The 19,605-nt window shown below is 51.1% G+C and overlaps 1 protein-coding gene across 1 annotated transcript in view; it reads left to right on the top strand.

Moving 5' to 3' along the window:
- CACNA1A (calcium channel, voltage-dependent, P/Q type, alpha 1A subunit) overlaps nt 1-19,605 on the top strand; it is a gene marked incomplete at its 5' end in the record, with an annotated part of 337,656 nt that overhangs the window by 273,650 nt on the left and 44,401 nt on the right. Inside the window, 3 exons of the mRNA XM_011953392.1 lie at nt 271-381; nt 12,370-12,453; nt 16,313-16,318. Coding sequence (XP_011808782.1) covers nt 271-381; nt 12,370-12,453; nt 16,313-16,318 — 201 coding nt within the window. The remainder of the gene's footprint in view (nt 1-270; nt 382-12,369; nt 12,454-16,312; nt 16,319-19,605) is intronic.

The following is a 19,605-nucleotide window of genomic DNA, read 5'->3' as shown; positions in this document are numbered from 1 at the left end:
TGTGATCCGCCCATCTCGGCCTCCCAAAGTGCTGGGATTACAGGCTTGAGCCACGGCGCCCGGCCAAGTTTTTGTTTTTGTGATGTGAAAAGAAGAGCCTAGTCCAGCGGAGAGCTGGGCTTTCCTGAACTATGCCCCCCAACAGTGAGATTGCTCAGCCTTGCCTGGGGCCGGAGTGTTGCCTGGAGAACAGCCATGAAGCTGCCTCCCCACTTCGCACTCCCCACCCCTGCTCACTGACCCCTGCCCCTCCTGCTTCTTTCCCCCTAGTTCTATGGGGCTTCTGTTGCTTATGAAAACGCCCTGAGGGTGTTCAACATCGTCTTCACCTCCCTCTTCTCTCTGGAATGTGTGCTGAAAGTCATGGCTTTTGGGATTCTGGTAAGTACCACCTTGGGGCTACAGCTATGGGCTTGGGAGAAGCCCAAGGGGGAGCAATGGGTGCTGGACGATGGTCTCCCCACATGGCCCCAAGACCCCCAACCTCCAGGGTGGCTTCGGCATCCTGCCAGTGGCCACAGATCCTACTTAGGCATTCTTGTGTTTGCCAAGGAGTCCCAGGGAGACCCAACACATGAGTGTTACTATATGGCTGCTTATGTATTCAGTTCCTCAAAATGATAGGAGTCATCAAGCTGGGAGTTGTTAGCATCCATTTTAGAGATAAGACTGAAATCAGTCTGGGCAAGGTGGCTCATGGCTGTAATTCCAACACTTTGGGAGGCCGAGGTGGGCGGATCACCTGAGGTTGGGAGTTGGAGACCAGCCTGACCGACATGGAGAAACTCTGTCTCTACTAAAAATACAAAATTAGCCCGGTGTGGTGGCGCATGCCTGTAATCCCAGCTACTTGGGAGGCTGAGGCAGGAGAATTGCTTAAACCTGGGAGGCAGAGGTTGCAGTGAGCTGAGATCCGGCCACTGCACTCCAGCCTGGGCAACAGAGCGAGACTCCGTCTCAAAAAAAAAAAAACTCTGAATACCTTTCACCCTGTGCTTTGGACTCCAAAGCGTGGATTCAAGCCCAGCTCTGCCATTTCATTCATTTAACTTTGCGCAAGCAACCAGTGACTTTCTGGGGACTAGGTTTCCCTGTCAATAAAATGGGAATGATAATAATAGCACCTTTGCCCCCTCCAGAGGAGGTGAGAGGATTGAATGAGAAAGTTGATGCAAGGACCTTAGCGCCTTCTCGGCACTTCAAAAACAATCATAGTGGCCAGGCGTGGTGGCTCACACCTGTAATCCCAGCCCTTTGGGAGATCGAGGCAGGCGGATCACTTGAGACCGGGTGTTTAAGACCATCCTGGCCAACATGATGAAATCCTATCTCTACTAAAAATACAAAAATTAGCTGGGCGTGATGGCACACGCCTACAATCCCAGCTGCTTGAGAGGCTGAGGCATGAGAATGGCTTGAACCCAGGAGGCAGAAGTTGCAGTGAGCTAAGATCACCCCACTGCACTCCAGCCTGGGTGACAGAGTGAGACTCCATCTCAAAAAAATAAGGAGGCCGGGCACTGTAATCCCAGTACTTTGGGAGGTCGAGGCAGGCGGATCACTAGGTCAGGAGATCGAGACTACCGTGGCTAACATGGAGAAACCCCGTCTCTACTAAAAATACAAAAAGTTAGCTGGGCGTGATGGTGGGCACCTGTAGTCCCAGCTATTCAGGAGGCAGAGGCAGGAGAATGGCATGAACCCGGGAGGTGGAGCCTGCAGTGAGCCGAGATCGTGCCACTGCACTTCAGCCTGGGTGACAGAGTGAGACTCGTTCTCAAAAAAAAAAAAGGAAAAAAAAGTATAATTCAGCCAGGCACAATGGTGTATGCCTATAGTCCCAACTATCAGGAGGCTAAGGTAGGAAGATTGTGAGTTCGAGCCCAGCCTGGGCAAAACAGGAAGACCCCATCTACCAAAAAAAAAAGAGACGGGGGAAAGTTTTTTTTTTGGAGACAGAGTCTCGCTCTGTCGCCTGGGCTGGGGTGCAGTGGCCGGATCTCAGCTCACTGCAAGCTCCACCTCCCGGGTTTATGCCATTCTCCTGCCTCAGCCTCCTGAGTAGCTGGGACTACAAGCGCCTGCCACCTCGCCCGGCTAGTTTTTTGTATTTTTTTAATAGAGACGGGGTTTCACCGTGTTATCCAGGATGGTCTCGATCTCCTGACCTTGTGATCCGCCCATCTCGGCCTCCCAAAGTGCTGGGATTACAGGCTTGAGCCACGGCGCCCGGCCAAGTTTTTGTTTTTGTGATGTGAAAAGAAGAGCCTAGTCCAGCGGAGAGCTGGGCTTTCCTGAACTATGCCCCCCAACAGTGAGATTGCTCAGCCTTGCCTGGGGCCGGAGTGTTGCCTGGAGAACAGCCATGAAGCTGCCTCCCCACTTCGCACTCCCCACCCCTGCTCACTGACCCCTGCCCCTCCTGCTTCTTTCCCCCTAGTTCTATGGGGCTTCTGTTGCTTATGAAAACGCCCTGAGGGTGTTCAACATCGTCTTCACCTCCCTCTTCTCTCTGGAATGTGTGCTGAAAGTCATGGCTTTTGGGATTCTGGTAAGTACCACCTTGGGGCTACAGCTATGGGCTTGGGAGAAGCCCAAGGGGGAGCAATGGGTGCTGGACGATGGTCTCCCCACATGGCCCCAAGACCCCCAACCTCCAGGGTGGCTTCGGCATCCTGCCAGTGGCCACAGATCCTACTTAGGCATTCTTGTGTTTGCCAAGGAGTCCCAGGGAGACCCAACACATGAGTGTTACTATATGGCTGCTTATGTATTCAGTTCCTCAAAATGATAGGAGTCATCAAGCTGGGAGTTGTTAGCATCCATTTTAGAGATAAGACTGAAATCAGTCTGGGCAAGGTGGCTCATGGCTGTAATTCCAACACTTTGGGAGGCCGAGGTGGGCGGATCACCTGAGGTTGGGAGTTGGAGACCAGCCTGACCGACATGGAGAAACTCTGTCTCTACTAAAAATACAAAATTAGCCCGGTGTGGTGGCGCATGCCTGTAATCCCAGCTACTTGGGAGGCTGAGGCAGGAGAATTGCTTAAACCTGGGAGGCAGAGGTTGCAGTGAGCTGAGATTACACCACTGCACTCCAGCCTGGGCAACAAGAGTGAAACTCTGTTGCAAAAAAAAAAGAAAGAAAGAAAACTGAAATCAGGCTGAGCACAGTGGCTCATGTGTGTAATCCTAGCACTTCAGGAGGCCAAGACAGAAGGATCACTTGAAGCTAGGAGTTCTCACCCAGCCTGGGCAGCAAAGCAAGCCCCTGTCCCTACAAAAACAAAAATATATATATGTATATAATTAGCCAGGCATGGTAACTCGTGCCTGTAGTCCCAGCTACTCGGGAGCCTGAGGTGGGAAGATATTTTGAGCCCTGGAGGTGGAGGTTGCTGTGAGCTATGATCATGCCACTGCACCCCAGCCTGGGCAACAGCAAGACTCCACGTTTAAAAAAGAAACACAGAGGTCGGACACAGTGACTCACACCTGTAATCCCCGCACTTTGGGAGGCAGAGGCGGGCAAATCACTTGAGCCCAGGAGTTCGAGACCACCCTGGCCAACATGGCAAAACCCTATCTCTACTAAAAATACAAAAAATTAGCCTGGCGTGCTTGTGGGTGCCTGTAATCCCACCTTTTCAGGAGGCTGAAGCAGGAGAATCGCTTGTACCCAGGAAGTGGAGGCAACAGTGAGCTGAAATCACACCACTGCACTCCAGCCTGAACAACAGAGCGAGTCTCAAAAAAAATAATGATACTAAAAATAAATACGTCTTTATTTTTCACCAGCCAATAACTAAATTTTAACATTTCCTTCCATCTTAAAGGGAGACAACAAGGGTTATTAGTATTATCAACCCTTAATATTAGCAACATGACCTGTGTCACTTACAAACATCAGATATTTTCATACTGCATTATAAGGGCTGCAGATACCTTAACATTTAATTTGCATTTATCATTGCTTTAAAATGCTGCTTGTGATTAAACCTTTTTATTCAGTATGTTAATGAAGTTAACTTCATTAACATACTGAATATTAGATCGCCATTTTTTTTTTTTTTTTTGAGACGGAGTCTCGCTCTGTCTCCCTGGCTGGAGTGCAGTGGCATGATCTCAGCTCACTGCAAGCTCCGCCTCCCGGGATCACGCCATTCTCTTGCCCCGTCTCAACAGGGTTTCACCGTGGTCTCGATCTCCTGACCTTGTGATCCGCCCACCTCGGCCTCCCAAAGTGCTGGGGTTACAGGCGTGAGCCACCGCGCCCGGCCTAGATCGCCATTTTTAAAACTTTTTTTTTTTTTTTTTTTTGAGATAGAGTCTTACTCTGTTGTCTAAATTGGAGTGCAGTGGCACAATCTTGGCTCACCAAAACCTCCACCTCCTGGATTCAGGTGATTCTCCCATCTCAGCCTTCTGAGTAGCTGGGACTACAGACACACACAAGCATGTCCAGCTAATTTTTGTATTTTTAGTAGAGACAGGGTTTTACCATGTTGGCCAAGCTAGTCTCAAACTCCTGGCCTCAAGCAATCTGCCTGCCTTGGCCTCCCAAAATGCTGGGATTACAGGCATGAGACACCATGCCCAGCCTTAAAAAATATTTTGATAGCTATTATAAAAGGTAACCTTGCAGTCCTGGCTGTTTTGTTATGCATTTACAAGTCTTTACACATAAAATAAAATAGCCAGGGCTAGTCTCACGTGGCCAAGGGGGTTCACAGAATACATACAAAAGTATTATAGTTGGCTGGGCACAGTGGCTCACACCTGTAATCCCAGCACTTTGGGAGGCAGAGGCGGGCAGATCACAAGGTCAAGAGATCCAGACTACCCTGGCCAACATGGTGAAACCCCATCTCTACTAAAAACTACAAAAATTAGCTGGGCATGATGGCGCATGCCTGTAGTCTCAGCTACTCGGGAGGCTGAGGCAGGAGAATCATTTGAACATGGGAGGTGGAGGTTGCAGTGAGCCGAGATCATGCCACAGGCATTCCAGCCTGGTGACAGAGCAAGACTCTGTCTCAAAAAAGAGGCTGGGCATGATGGCTCACACCTGTAATCCCAGCACTTTGGGAGGCCGAGGCAGGCAGATCACAAGGTCAGGAGATCAAGACCATCCTGGCTAACATGGTGAAACCCCGTCTCTACTAAAAATACAAAAAATTAGCCAGGTGTGGTGGCGGGCCTGTAGTCCCAGCTACTCGGGAGGCTGAGGCAGGAGAATGGCGTGAACCTGGGAGGCGGAGCGTGCAGTGAGCCAAGATAGCACCAGTGTACTCCAGCCTGGGCGAGAGCAAGACTCCGTCTCAAAAAAAAAAAAGTATTATAGTTCACACCTGTAAGCCCAGCAGTTTGGGTGGCTAAAGTGGGAGGATTGCTTGAAGCCAAGAGTCCAAGACCAGGCTGGACAACATAGCAAGACTCCATCTCTACAAAAAAAAAAAAAGGCTGAACGTAGTGGCTCGTGCCTGCAATCCCAGCACTTTGGGAGGCCAAAGTGGGCAGATCTGTTGAGACCAGGAGTTCGAGACCAGCCTAGCCAAAATAGTGAAGCCCCCTCTCTACTAAAAATACAAAAATTAGCTGGGCATGGTGGCACACGTCTATAATCCCAGCTACTCAGGAGGCTGAGGTGTGACAATAGTTTGAAGTCAGGAGGTGGAGGGAGCCAGGATTGTGCCACTGCACTCCAGCCTGGGTGACGGAGGGAGACTCTGTCTCAAAAACAAAACATTAAGCCGAGTGCAGTAGCTCACGCCTGTAATCCCAGCATTTTGGGATGTCGAGGCAGGCAGATCACGAGATCAAGACCATCCTGGCTAACATGGTGAAACCTCATCTCTACTAAAAATATAAAAAATTAGCCGGGCGTGGTGGCAGGCGCCTGTAGTCCCAGCTACTCAGGAGGCTGAGGCAGGAGAATGGCGTGAACCCGGGAGGCGGAGCTTGCAGTGAGCTGAGATCTGGCCACTGCACTCCAGCCCGGGTGACAGAATGAGACTCCATCTCAAAAAAAAAAAAAAGAATAAAAATTGGCCGGGCACGGTGGGTCATGCCTGTAATCCCAGCACTTTGGGAGGCCGAGGCGGGTAGATCACGAGGTCAGGAGATCGAGACCATCCTGGCTAACATGGTGAAACCCCGTCTCTACTAAAAATACAAAAAATTAGCCGGGCGAGGTGGCGGGCGCCTGTAGTCCCAGCTACTCAGGAGGCTGAGGCAGGAGAATGGCGTGAACCCGGGAGGCGGAGCTTACAGTGAGCCAAGATCGCACCACTGCACTCCAGTCTGGGTGACAGAGTAAGACTGTCTCAAAAAAAAAATTTTTTTTTAATTAAAAATTAAAAATCAAGCAGGCATAGTGCATACATCTATAGTCCTAGCTACTCAGGAGACTGAAGCAAGAATATTGCTTGAACCCAGTTAGTCAGAGTTGCAATGAGCTACAATTGCACCACTGCACTTCAGCCTAAGTGACAGAGTGAGACCCCATCCCTAAAAGAATAAAAATTGGGCCGGGCGCGGTGGCTCAAGCCTGTAATCCCAGCACTTTAGGAGGCCGAGACGGGCGGATCACGAGGTCAGGAGATCGAGACCATCCTGGCTAACATGGTGAAACCCCGTCTCTACTAAAAAATACAAAAAATTAGCCGGGCGAGGTGGCGGGCGCCTGTAGTCCCAGCTACTCAGGAGGCTGAGGCAGGAGAATAGCTTGAACCCAGGAGGTGGGGGTTGCAGTGAGCCGAGATCCTGCCACTGCACTCCAACCTGGGCGACAGAGTGAGACTCCATCTCAAAAAATACATAAATAATAAGAAAATGAAAATTATTTTTAAAAAATTGGAGGGCTGGGTGTGATGGCTATTATGTAATTATACATTACAAAATAAATAAATAAATGTAATCCCAGCACTTTGGGAGGCCGAGGCGGGTAGATCACGAGGTCAGGAGATTGAGACCATCTTGTCTAACATGGTGAAACTAAAAATACAAAAAATATTTTTTGTGGTGATACGCACATGTAGTCTCAGCTATTCAGGAGGCTGAGGCAGGAGAATGGCGTGAACCCGGGAGGCGGAGCTTGCAGTGAGCTGAGATCTGGCCACTGCACTCCAGCCCGGGTGACAGAATGAGACTCCATCTCAAAAAAAAAAAAAAGAATAAAAATTGGCCGGGCACGGTGGGTCATGCCTGTAATCCCAGCACTTTGGGAGGCCGAGGCGGGTAGATCACGAGGTCAGGAGATTGAGACCATCTTGTCTAACATGGTGAAACTAAAAATACAAAAAATATTTTTTGTGGTGATACGCACATGTAGTCTCAGCTATTCAGGAGGCTGAGGCAGGAGAATAGCTTGAACCCAGGAGGTGGGGGTTGCAGTGAGCCGAGATCCTGCCACTGCACTCCAACCTGGGCGACAGAGTGAGACTCCATCTCAAAAAATACATAAATAATAAGAAAATGAAAATTATTTTTAAAAAATTGGAGGGCTGGGTGTGATGGCTATTATGTAATTATACATTACAAAATAAATAAATAAATGTAATCCCAGCACTTTGGGAGCCTAAGGCAGGCAGATCCCTTGAGGTCAGGAGTTCAGGACCAGCCTGGACAACATGGTGAAACCCCATCTCTACTAAAAATACAAAAATTAGCAGGGCGTGGTGGCACATGCCTGTAATTCCAGCTACTCGGGAGGCTGAGGCACGAGAATCTCTTGAACCCGGGAGGCGGAGGTTGTAGTGAGCCAAGATCACGCATTGCACTCCAGCCTGGGTGACAGAACGAGACTTTGTCTCAAAAAAAAAAAAAAAATTAAGGTGAGGAAGGCTTATGCTAATAGACTGGGACTTGAAGTAAAGTGACATATTGCAGGCCCCCAGTGTGTGGCCAAGGTGAGACTTGAACCAGGACATCCGTTCTCTTGACCACCAGCTTAGTCCATCCCTTTGAAGAGAATGACCTACAGCCTGGGTCTCAGCCAGGGTCTCAGGAAACCAACTTCCCACCTTGGCTTACAGAGGTGGTTAGGGGCATCAGCTTTAGCACCAGAATTCTAGGTTCAGATCTTGTCTGGTCCTATACAAGCTTTGTCACCTCCCCATCATTGAAAGGAGCCATCTTCCCCCTCCACCTCAGCAGAGCCCTGGTAAGCAGCAAATGCACTAATATGCACATAGAGGACTGAGGATAAATCCTGACCTGGAGTGAGCACTCAGTAAATGCTAAGGGCCAGGCACGGTGGCTGACACCTGTAATCTCAGCACTTTGGGAGGCTGAGACGGGTGGATCGCTTGAGCCCAGGAGTCTGAGACCGACCTGGACAACACAGTGAGATTCTGTCTGTACAAAAAGTACAAAAATCAGCCTGGTGTGGTGGCGTGCACCTGCAGTCCCATCTACTCAGGAGGCTGAGGTTGGAGGATGGATTCAGCCCAGGAGGTCAAGGCTGCAGTGAGTCGTGATTGAGCCACTGCACCCCACTGTGGGTGACAGAGCAAGACCCTCTATCAAAATAAATAAATAAATGCTAGGAAAGGGGTCCTAATAATGGACCTTTTTCTTCCAAAACAGTGGCTTTGCTTTGGTAGAGATGCTACTTATTAGAAGCAGTTGAGGCCAGGTGCGGTGAGTCCCAGCACTTTGGGACTCCTGCCAAGGCAGGAGAATTGCTTGAACCCAGGGGTTTTAGACCAGCCTGAGCAACATAGCAAGACCTCATCTCTACAAAAAAATGAAAACTTAGCCAGCATAGTGGCACATGACTGTTGTCCTAACTACTTAGGCTAAGGCAGGAGGATTACTTAAGCCCAGGAGTTCAAGGCTGCAGTGAGCTGTGATCACATCGCTGCCCTCCAGCCTGGATACAACACAAGACTCAGACTCTAAAAAATAAAAAAGAAGCACTTCGGGAAATTTCTTAAAATTAAATGATACCCTGAGCCTACCCCTAGAGGTTCTGATTCACTTGGTTTGATGAAGCGGGGGGAAATCACTGAATCTGTAATTTTTTTTTTTTTTTTTTTTTTTTGAGGTGGCTACTCACTCTGTCACCCAGGCTGGAGTGCAGTGGTGCAATCTTGCCTCACTGCAACCTCTGCCTCCCAGCTTCAAGCAACTGTCCTGCCTCAGCCTCCCGACTAGCTGGGATTACAGATGGCCACCATCACGCCCAGCTAATTTTTGTATTTTTAGCAGAGACGGGGATTCACCATGTCAGCCAGGTTGGTCTCCAACTCCTGACCTCGGGTGATCTGCCCGCCTCAGCCTCCCAAAGTGCTGAGATTACAGGTGTAAGCCACCAAGCCCGGCCTAGCCCCTACTTTTCAGGGACCTGCCCTGGGGCTTTGCCACCCTCATATTCCAGTTGGATTATAGGCGTGAGCCACTGCAGCCAGCCTGCAGTTATTTTATTCTGAGTTGGTCTTCTGCTGGTGAAGTGATTCTTCCACTGGGGCCTGGAGCTGCATCTCCCTCACCCTGCCAATCCTGCAAGAGCCAGCACTGAGCTTCCCCTCTGCTTTCTGTTTTTTTTGTTTTTGTTTTTGTTTCTGAGATGGGGGTCTCACTCTGTTGCCCAGGCTGGTCTTGAACTCATAGCCTCAAGCAGTTGTCCCTCCTTGGCCTTCCAAAGTGCTGGAATTATAGGCATGAGCCACCATGTCTGGTCTCCCCTTTCAGTTTTAAATGAAGCCACACGTTCCCCATGTAACATTCGAGAGATAGAGGGGAGCTCTCTAGCCTAGGAGTTGAGGTCTGTGACCAAACGCCTATAAAGTTGCCTTTGTTTGGACTCCCACGGAAGCAGAGCCTGAGACAAGGATTGAGTGCAAGGAATTTATCTGGGATGCAAGGCAGTAAGGGACAGGGGAAGAGACACGGACAGAAAGGCAACCAGGAAAGAGTGTATTATTAAGCCAGTTCCTGCTGTGGACAAATGGGGCTCAGTTTCAGTGGGGACCTCCAGGAGGCAGCAGAGAGCACATAGCACAGAGTCATCCCACCTCACAGGGAGGGAGTTGGGGTATTTATCCTCCAATGCCCATCAGACATAATCAAAGGCCATTCCCAGGGGAGCTATTAATTCTCTAACACATGTGCAGCCAGAGAGAGACCCTGGGCCAAGTAATGTACTGTAGGTGTGCAGATGAGATATGGGCAGGGCCCCAGCAACATCTGCCAAAATGCCAAAAGTGCCAGTAGGACCTGAATTCCTTCTTTTTTTTTTTTACGGAGTCTCGCACTGTGGCCCAGGCTGGAGTGCAGTAGTGCAGTCTCTGCTCACTGCAAGCTCTGCCTCCCAGGTGCACACCATTCTCCTGCTTCAGCCTCCCGAGTAGCTGGGACTACAGGTGCCTGCCACCACGCCTGGCTAATTTTTTTTTTTTTGTATTTTTAGTAGAGATGGGGTTTCACTGTGTTAGCCAGGATGGTCTTGATCTCCTGACCTCGTGATCCACCTGCCTCAGCCTCCCAGAGTTCTGGGATTACAGGTGTGAGCCACCGCACCCAGCCCCCTGAATTCCTTTTATAGGCAGTTGCGAAACAACAACATCCCATCTGTTGAGTGCCTACTGTATATTCCATGCTCGGCGACCCACATTCATTATCTGATTGCTGTGTTACCGCTGCCTCCCAGAGAAGGGCGCAGAGGCCCCAGGCACTTCAACTAGGAGGGAAGCACAGCTCTAAAGTCAGGCTCCTTCTCTGTAAGGTAGAGGGGCTACTTCAGGGTCACACTGACCACCCCAACCCCTGACCTGGCCTCTGCTTCTGCGAAGATGCTGAGAAGCCCTGTGTTTTGTGTTTTGAGTCCCACTGACCCCAGAGGGGAGGGCCATCTCTTTGACCCAGACTCTTGGGTCCAGACTGCAATGCCATCCATCACCATGTCAGTACCCAGTTGAGGGGAGTCAGAGATAGGAGGAGACCTTGTGGGACTTGAGGCTGTGACTGTTTTCCAAACAATGTGGAGTATTTCCATATTTTAGCAACAGAAAGGCTATGCTTGTGTCTCCCCTTGAGCCAGCACCCAGCCCAGGAATGTAGCAGTCAGGATAGATCAAGTGAAGCTCTAGTAACAAACAGTCCCCACATCTCAGTGACTTAAATTGATGGGAAGGTTTTTTTACACTCAGCAGGGAAGCTGTTTGCCTCATAGTTCCTCAGGGACCCAGCCTCACAGAGTAGCTGCCATTCGAAACGTTACTGGTCACCAAGCCCAGGGTTGAGAGGCTAGAGAGGCTAGAGAGGCCAATGCTGACCAGAAAGTGACCACATTGCTTCCACTCACAGCACATCGCTGCACCTAGACACACATGGCCCCGTCTAAACACAAGGGGGGCCAGGAAGTGCATGTGCCTGAAAGGCCCCAAAGCCCCCTGTCCAGTTCCTGTTCTGTACCCTGTTACTATCCTCCTCCAGATCAGGAAATGGAGACCCAGAGAGGTTAAGCCACTTGCCCATAGCCACACAGCTCGGGTTGCAGAGTTGGGATTTGAACCCAGAGTCTCCTTTCTTCTCGAGTATGCTGCCAACCTAGTGGGGTCCTGAACAGACTATGGGCTCTCTGAGGCCTAGGTTCAAATCCTGGCTTTACATCTCTGTGATGCTAGCCTCAGGCAGATGAGTGGCTTGGTCACCTCCTAGAAAATGGGTATAGCTGGGAGTGGTGGCTCACATCTGTAATCCCAACACTTTGGAAGGCCGAGGTGGGCAGATCACTTGAGGTCAGGAGTTCGAGACCAGCCTGACTAACATGATGAAACCCAGTCTCTACTAAAAATACAAAAATTAGCTGGGTGTGGTGGCATGCACCTGTGGTCCCAGCTACTTGGGAGGCTGAGGCAGGAGAATCACTTGAACCCAGGAGGCAGAGGTTACAGTGAGCCAAGATCACGCCACTGCACTCCAGCACTCCAGCCTGGGTGACACAGTGAGACTCTATCTCAAAAAAAAAAAAGAAAAAGAAAGAAAGAAAATGGGTGATAACCATTCCCTCCAGGATCTTCATGAGGATCTCAATGATGTCATTTATAAAGCCCCTGGGGTCTCAGGAGCCCTCAGAAATGCTGGAGAGATAAGCCACAGCTCTGAAGAGCAGCCCCAGCCCCATGGAGCTGAAGCAGGGACTAGGGCCAGGCCAATCATGGGAAGGCCCCTAGGGGTTCCCAGGGAGAGAGACTCAGCGCAGATGATGTTGAACAGCCTTTACCGCAGCCCTTTGAACAACCACAACTGTCCCAGGCACTCCGCTGATCGGCAGCTGTGCCTCTAACATGCCCCCGGCCAGCCTAGGGGGGCCGGGAACCAAGCCCTCTGTTGGCATCTCTGTCTTGTGGGTCCCCATTCTAGAATTATTTCCGCGATGCCTGGAACATCTTCGACTTTGTGACTGTTCTGGGCAGCATCACCGATATCCTCGTGACTGAGTTTGGGGTAAGTCTCCCACCAGTTTCTCTCTGGGTGACTCTGGGCTGGACAAGGCAGGTGGCGGGGGGCGGGGGAGCATTTCCAGAAGCAGTGGGTCCTGATAGCCACAGCTGCTTGAGCCAGCACTTGGCCATGACCAGAGAGGGAGAACTGGGGGCCCCGGGGACAAGGGCAGCCCCTCAAGAGGGCATCGTGGGGAGATGGGGACGACCAAAGCCTGGCTGTAGGGCCAGCACTGAGGGGTGGGCCTCCCTGCAATCTGGCCTAGGAATGAATAATGCAGATGAGTACATTGAGGGAACTGAGACACTTAAAAGCTCCTAAAGCTGAGCCAGCTCCCAAACACCACCCCATGTCAGGAGCCCAGAAAGAATGAGTTTCAAGTCAATTTTGTTTAAACTAACCCACTCCTGGTTCATGGGCAGGAGAGAGCCACAGCCCTCAGGCCAGAGTGGGGTCCCCAGGGTGTCTTCCCTCCTCTAGCCCCAGGCCTGGGAGACTCTCAACATGGGGGTCTCTGGACCTCTCTGTAGTGGCCCCACAGGACACATTGCCCTTCTCCTTTTCTGGAAGACTCAGGGCCCCAGAGTTCCTGTCCCAGACCCTCTCCTTGGCCATCTGCCAGTGAGCCCAGGCTTGGGGTCCCTCAGGAGATTGAGGGGCGGGTAGAAGATCCTTGCAGGGGGAAGCAGTGGTCAAAGGGCATCAAAGCCAAGGGTTAAGGGTGATATCAATGTCATCTTAATAACAATAAAAATAACAATAGCTCACAAGAATCGCAGCCTTGCTGTGTGCCAGGGAACTGTGCTAAGTGGTTTACGTGGATTGGCTCAGGGTAGAGGTCTCGGTCTCAGCTTGTAAGAGAATTCCCTCGGAGGGTTCAGCTGAAGGCACCCAAATGCAGAGATCACTGGTGGAAGGGAAGGGAAGGGGACCCACAAGGATGGCAAGGTGCCCGGTGACTAGCTACCATAGGGAGCCGTTACCTTCCCAGGTGCTGAAGTGGGGAGGGAACCTGAGCAGGAGGCCAGGAGATGCCACCAAATGGGACCTGTCCTGTCAATGTGGAGGGACAGAGACCAGGGCCAAAGCAGGTGGAGTGCAATAAGAGAGAAACACCCCAACCGTTCTCTCCCCTCGTCCCTTATCTCCTGCCAGAGCCTCCCATTGGCCAAGGTAAACCAGATGGAAGCTGAATATGATGCTCAGAGCAGGCAGAAAAGTCAGGAGAATAGAACTGAGTGTGGTCAGGCCTGAGAAAGAGGGTATTGCCCCGTTTCACAGATGGGAAAACTGACCCTCAGCCAGGCACGGTGGCTCACGCCTGTGATCCCAGCACTTTGGGAGGCCGAAGCCGGTGGATCGCCTGAGGCCAGGAGTTCAAGACCAGCCTGGCCAGCATGGTGAAACCCTGTCTCTACTGATAATACAAAAAAAATTAGCCAGGCGTGGTGGCACATGCCTGTAATCCCAGCTACTCGGGAGGCTGAGGCAGGAGAATTGCTTGAACCCGGAAGGCGGAGGTTGCAGTAAGCCGAGATCACACCATTGCACTCCAGCCTGGGTGACAAGAGCGAAACTCGGTCTCAAAAAAATAAAAAGAAAGAAAACTGATCTTCAATGCCTGGGCAAGTGAGAGATACTCCCAAAGTCACAAAGCCAGGCCTGGGTGACTCCTGAGAGTACACTGACAGCTCCTGAGGTGTCCCAGTCAGATCACCCTACAGAAAAGGATCCGTTAGCCTGCTCTTCCCTCCTAGAAGGCCAGGAGGGGCTGGGGAACTACACAAAAGAGGGGGCCATTCTTTGATGTGTCCCACGGCACCTGCACCCAAGTGATACACGCTTATTTGCCTTCAGCTCCAGTGAGCCAGAATTTTCCCCTTCCCCTCACCCTATCTCTGAAACGTTCCTCTAGAGGGTTCTTGCCCACCTGGGGTCTCTCTCCACTGGGGCACCCCCACCTGGCCATTGTCCTGAGTTTCTAGAGAGGGCTGGAGCTCCAGCTGGCAGTCAAAATATCTTGCCACCCAGCTACACACAAGACAGCCTTGAACCAATGTCCCTTTGGGTCAAGAGGTTGGAGGGATGGTCCCGCTCCCTGGAAGGGCAGTTGGGGTGGAGGAAGTTAGCTGAAACCTTCAATCACCACTTCAGTAAACCTTCACTCTCACTACAGTAAGACAGCTGTAGGGATAGGTTCCAACGGCCTGTTCTCCTGGCTGGCAGGAAGATGGGGCATGAGGTATTCATGGACATAAGGACTATTGCAGTAGCCAAACAGCTCCCAGCCCTCCCTACCAGCTGTTTGATCTTGGACAACTTGTGCTATCTCTTCTCATGTAGAGTGGCTAACTATTGCAACCAGCCTCAGACACTTGCAAGACTCACATTGATGAATGCACTCAAAAGACATTCATTGAACACCTACTGTGTGCCAGGTGTGATTATAGGTGCTGGAGACAGAGCAAGAAGGAAGGGTGCCAAACAAAACAGACCAAGAATATAGAATGTCTGCTCCCATAGAGCTGACATTCTAGGGAGGGAGATAGGAAGTTTTTACAAGTAAAAGCATCAACGGGCCGGGTGCGGTAGCTCACGCCTGTAATCTCAGCACTTTGGGAGGCCAAAGCGGGTGGATCGCTTGAGGTCAGGAGTTCAAGACCAGCCTGGCCAACATGGTGAAACCCTGTCTCTACTAAAAATACAAAAATTAGCTGGGCGTGGTGGCAGGTGCCTGTAATCCCAGCTACTCAGGAGGAGTTAGGCAGGAGAATCACTTGATTCTCAGGAGGCAAGAGGTTGCAGTGAGCCAACATTGTGCCACTGTACTCCAGCCTGAGCAACAGAGTGAAACTCTGTCTCAAAAAAAAAAAAGAAGAAAGAGAAAGAAAGAGAGAGAGAAGAAAGAGAAAAAAAGAAAGAGAAAGAAAGAAAAGAAAGAGAAAGAAAGAGAAAGAAAGAAAGAAAGAAAGAAAGAAAGAAAGAAAGAAAGAGAGAAAGAGAAGGAGGGAGGGAGGGAGGAAGGAAGGAAGGAAGGAAGGAAGGAAGGAAAGGAAGGAAGGAAGGAAGGAAGGAAGGAAGGAAGGAAGGAAGGAAAAAAATAAATCAACGTGAAGTGCTTGGCACAGAACCTGCCAGGAAACCAGGAGTTTTGAGAATGGTGGTTGTCATTATTACTGCTATTGTTGTTGTTATTGTGAATGGGTGTGTAGTTGTGTTAGCCAGCCCTAAATTATAATCAATTTGAGGGAAAGATAGTGGGTGGGTGTTTGGGTGCTTCTAGGACAATTAAGTCCCAACCTGGAGTAGGGAGAGGCATGTCCTGGCGGGCAAGGAGGTCTCAGTTGCCCCTTTCTGCCTCCCAGGTAAGCCCACTAATTCTGAGGCCAGGGCTTGGCCAGGCTGAGACAGGAAGTGCCAGATTCTTGGGAGGGCAGGTCCCTGGGGTTTACGGGGCAGAGGGCATGTGGCAGTACTAACCAGTGCTGCCTCAGCTGCCGCCCCCAAGTGGCTGGGGTGACGTGGGTTTGCCCTTTGTGCAATGGATAATGACTGTGTTTCTTGTCTTGTCTCTTTTCATGCCTGCTCTTAAAACTGTATATTGGCGCAACGCCGTCTGAAAAACTCATCCAATCAAAATGCACTATGAAATTCATTTGTTCATCCATGACATGGTCTGTGTGTTCATACACCAATGACTTATCTCCCAACCCACCGCCACCACCACCCCCACTCCCTGCCCGGGAACCGAAACCCATTGGTTTTTTGGCACTGGTTACAAATCAACCTAAAAAATGCTGAACACGCCTCCCCAACTGCCCCCGCCCGCCCGCTCCCCCTCATCTTCAACATCTGCATCTAGAATCCGGTTGGTCTTACTTCTTTCTGAAGTCTAAATGCCTTACATTAACTGTGAACGCATCTCCTCGCATCGGCATTGCATGCCACACCCTGCCTCTCCAACGTGGGATGCCTGACGCTCTCCCCACCCCTCCGCTCCCCTCTGTCTGTCTGTCCTCCCGCCCCCAGCCCCTGTGCCTCCCACTTCCTGCAGACTCTGGCTGTTTTTCATCAGGTTCTGAATGGAGGTTTTCTGTTTGGGGTGTTTTGCATCTTTTGCAGAGAAAGGGATGGGTTTTCCCAGCGCAGCACCTCTGTCTGTCGCCCCATCCCGCACACACATCCCGTACACTCAGAGACAATGGAGGCAAATCCACTCCCAGCCACCTCTCACCTCTCCTGTCCCCCGTTCAGCTCCATGGACCCCAGGCCCCAGGAAAGCTGCCAACTGTCTCTTTGCCCCTCCAGCTCTCTCCATCCTGCTGTCCCCAAACCTCCATCTCAAGCCCACAAGATCTTTGGCCTTGACCAGCAGAGGCTTGACTCTCCAAGTCTAATAAAGGAGACGTGAAGGCCAGTCAGTGTGCCAGCAAAGATTCTCAGGCAGAGGATCTCAGAAGTGCCGGACTCGGATCTGGTAGCCTCATGTGGGGCCGGCCCACTGAGGCCCTCTCCTGGAGCCTTGAACTGCACGTGCACACACAGTCATACAGTCACTGTGCACACACAGTCACTGCACACAGACACTGCACACACACAGTCACTGCACACACAGTCACTGCATACACATAGTCACTGCACACACAGACACGGCACACACAGTCACTGTGTACACACAGTCACTGCCCACAGTCACCACACACACAGACACAGCACAGAGTCACTATGCACACACACTGCACAGTCACTGCACACACACAGTCACTGCACACAGACACTGCACACAATCACTGCACACAGACACTGCACAGTCACTGTGCACACAGTCACTGCACACACAGTCACTGGGCACACAATCACTGCACACACAGTCACTGTACACACACAGACACTGCACACAATCACTGCACACACAATCACTGCACACACACAGTCACTGCACACAGTCACTGCACAGACACTGCACACGCAGTCACTGCACACAAAGTCACTATGCACACACAGTCACTGCGTACACACAGTCACTGCACACAGTCACCACACAGACACACAGACACATAGTCACTGCACACAGTCACTATACACACACTGCACACAGTCACTGCACACTCACAGTCACTGCACACAGAACTGCACACAGTTACTGCACACACAGACACTGCACACAGACACTGCACACACAGTCACTGTGCACACAGTCACCGCACACAGACACTGCACACACAGTCACTATGCACACACCACACACACAGTCACTATGCACACACAGTCACTGTGCACACAGTCACTATGCACTCATAGTCACTGTGCACAGTCACTGCACACAGACACCACACACACAGTCACTGCGCACAGTCACTGCACACACAGTTACTATGCACAGTCACTGTGCAGGCACAGATACTGCACACAGACACTGCACACACACAGTCACTATGCACACAGTCACTATGCAAACAGTCACTGCACACAATCACTGCACACACAGTCACTGCACATGGTCACTGTGCACACAGTCACTATGCACACACACTGTCACTGCACACACAGTATGCACACATACACTGCACACCCAGTCACTATGCACACACAGTCACTGCACAGTCACTGCAGGCACAGTCACTATGCACACACACTGCACTGTCACTATACACAGTCAATATGCACACACAGTCACTGCACACACAGTCACTGCAGTCACACTGCACACACAGTCTATGCACCCACACACTGAACACACAGTCGCTATGCACACAGTCACTGCAGGCACAGTCACTATGCACACACAATCACTATGCACACAGTCACTGTGCACACACACAGTCACTGCACACACAGTCACTGTGCAGTCTATGCACACACAGTCACTACGTATCCATACATTGCACACACAGTCTATGCACTCTGAACCACACACTGAACACACAGTCACTATGCACACACAGTCACTGCATGTACAGACACCGCACGTAGTCATGACCTCTTCTTTTTCTCACTCATTCTCTAATTCTCTCCCTCTCACTCCTTTTTTTTTTTGTTTTTTAGGCGGAGTCTCGCTCTGTCACCCAGGCTGGTATGCAGTGGCACGATCTCAGCTAACTGCAACCTCCGCCTCCCAGTTTCAAGTGATTATCATGCCTTCACCTCCTGAGTACCTAGGATTACAGGCACTCAGGCCACTTTTTGTATTTTTAGTAGAGTCAGGGTTTCACCATGTTGGTCAGGCTGGTCTCGAACTCCTGACCTCAAGTGATCCACCGGCCTCAGCCTCCCAAAGTGTTGGGATTACAGGTGTGAGCCACTGCACCTGGCCTCTAATTCTCATTCACCGTCCCTGTCTCTGTGTCTCCCACACACAGTCATGCAGGCATGCACACACACACACTGGCCCTCTCTGCTACATCTGCCCACCCTGTACCCCCACTCCAGTACATACTGCACGCATCTCTCTCCCTCCCCCACTTCTCAGCCCCTTGCACACCCCTCGTTCTGTTAAATATCAACTGCCTCTGCCCCTCCCCTACTCACCAATGAGGCCCTTAGAGGAACGCCCCAGTGGCATCTTTGCCCTGGCAGTACACATGCGCTCACCCACCAAACATTTAATGAGCCCCTATTTGGTGCCACAGATGGAATTATGGGCAGAAGCAGACACCATTACTGTCCCCTCTCACCACATACAGTCAGGTGGGGGAGGCAGGCATCAGTCAAATAACACCTTGACTCCACTTAAAATTACACCTGCACTGCGAGCTGAAGGATGAGCAGCATTAACAAGGCAGAGACATGCACAGAGCATTCCAGGCCCAGGACAGCCTGGACGGAGCCTGTGGGTGGTCAGGATCTGCAAGCGAGGCAGTGTGGCTGATGCAAAGACAGCAGAGAAAGGCTGGCCTGGAGATAGCTGACGAAGACAGCAGGGCACAGGACCCGGGGCTGGGGAGGGTGGGGCTATATTGTGGAATTTGGGCTTTCTCCTAAGCACCAGGAAAGGCCTGGGAGGATAGGAAGCAGGGGAGGCATGACTGTGACTAGACTAGCTCACCCTGGTTGCAGGGCAGGGAACAGCTTGACAGGAGGCTGGGCTGGAGGTGGGCACTGGGAATCACAGCAAGAGATGACAGTGGAGGAGAGAATACAGCGGGAGGGTGTCCC

This window comes from Colobus angolensis, unplaced genomic scaffold (genome assembly GCF_000951035.1).
Source record: "Colobus angolensis palliatus isolate OR3802 unplaced genomic scaffold, Cang.pa_1.0 Scaffold36, whole genome shotgun sequence".
In the NCBI taxonomy this organism is placed as follows: Eukaryota; Metazoa; Chordata; class Mammalia; order Primates; family Cercopithecidae; genus Colobus; species Colobus angolensis.
Note: the sequence above shows the minus strand (reverse complement) of the source record. Positions and strands in the feature narration are given on the sequence as shown.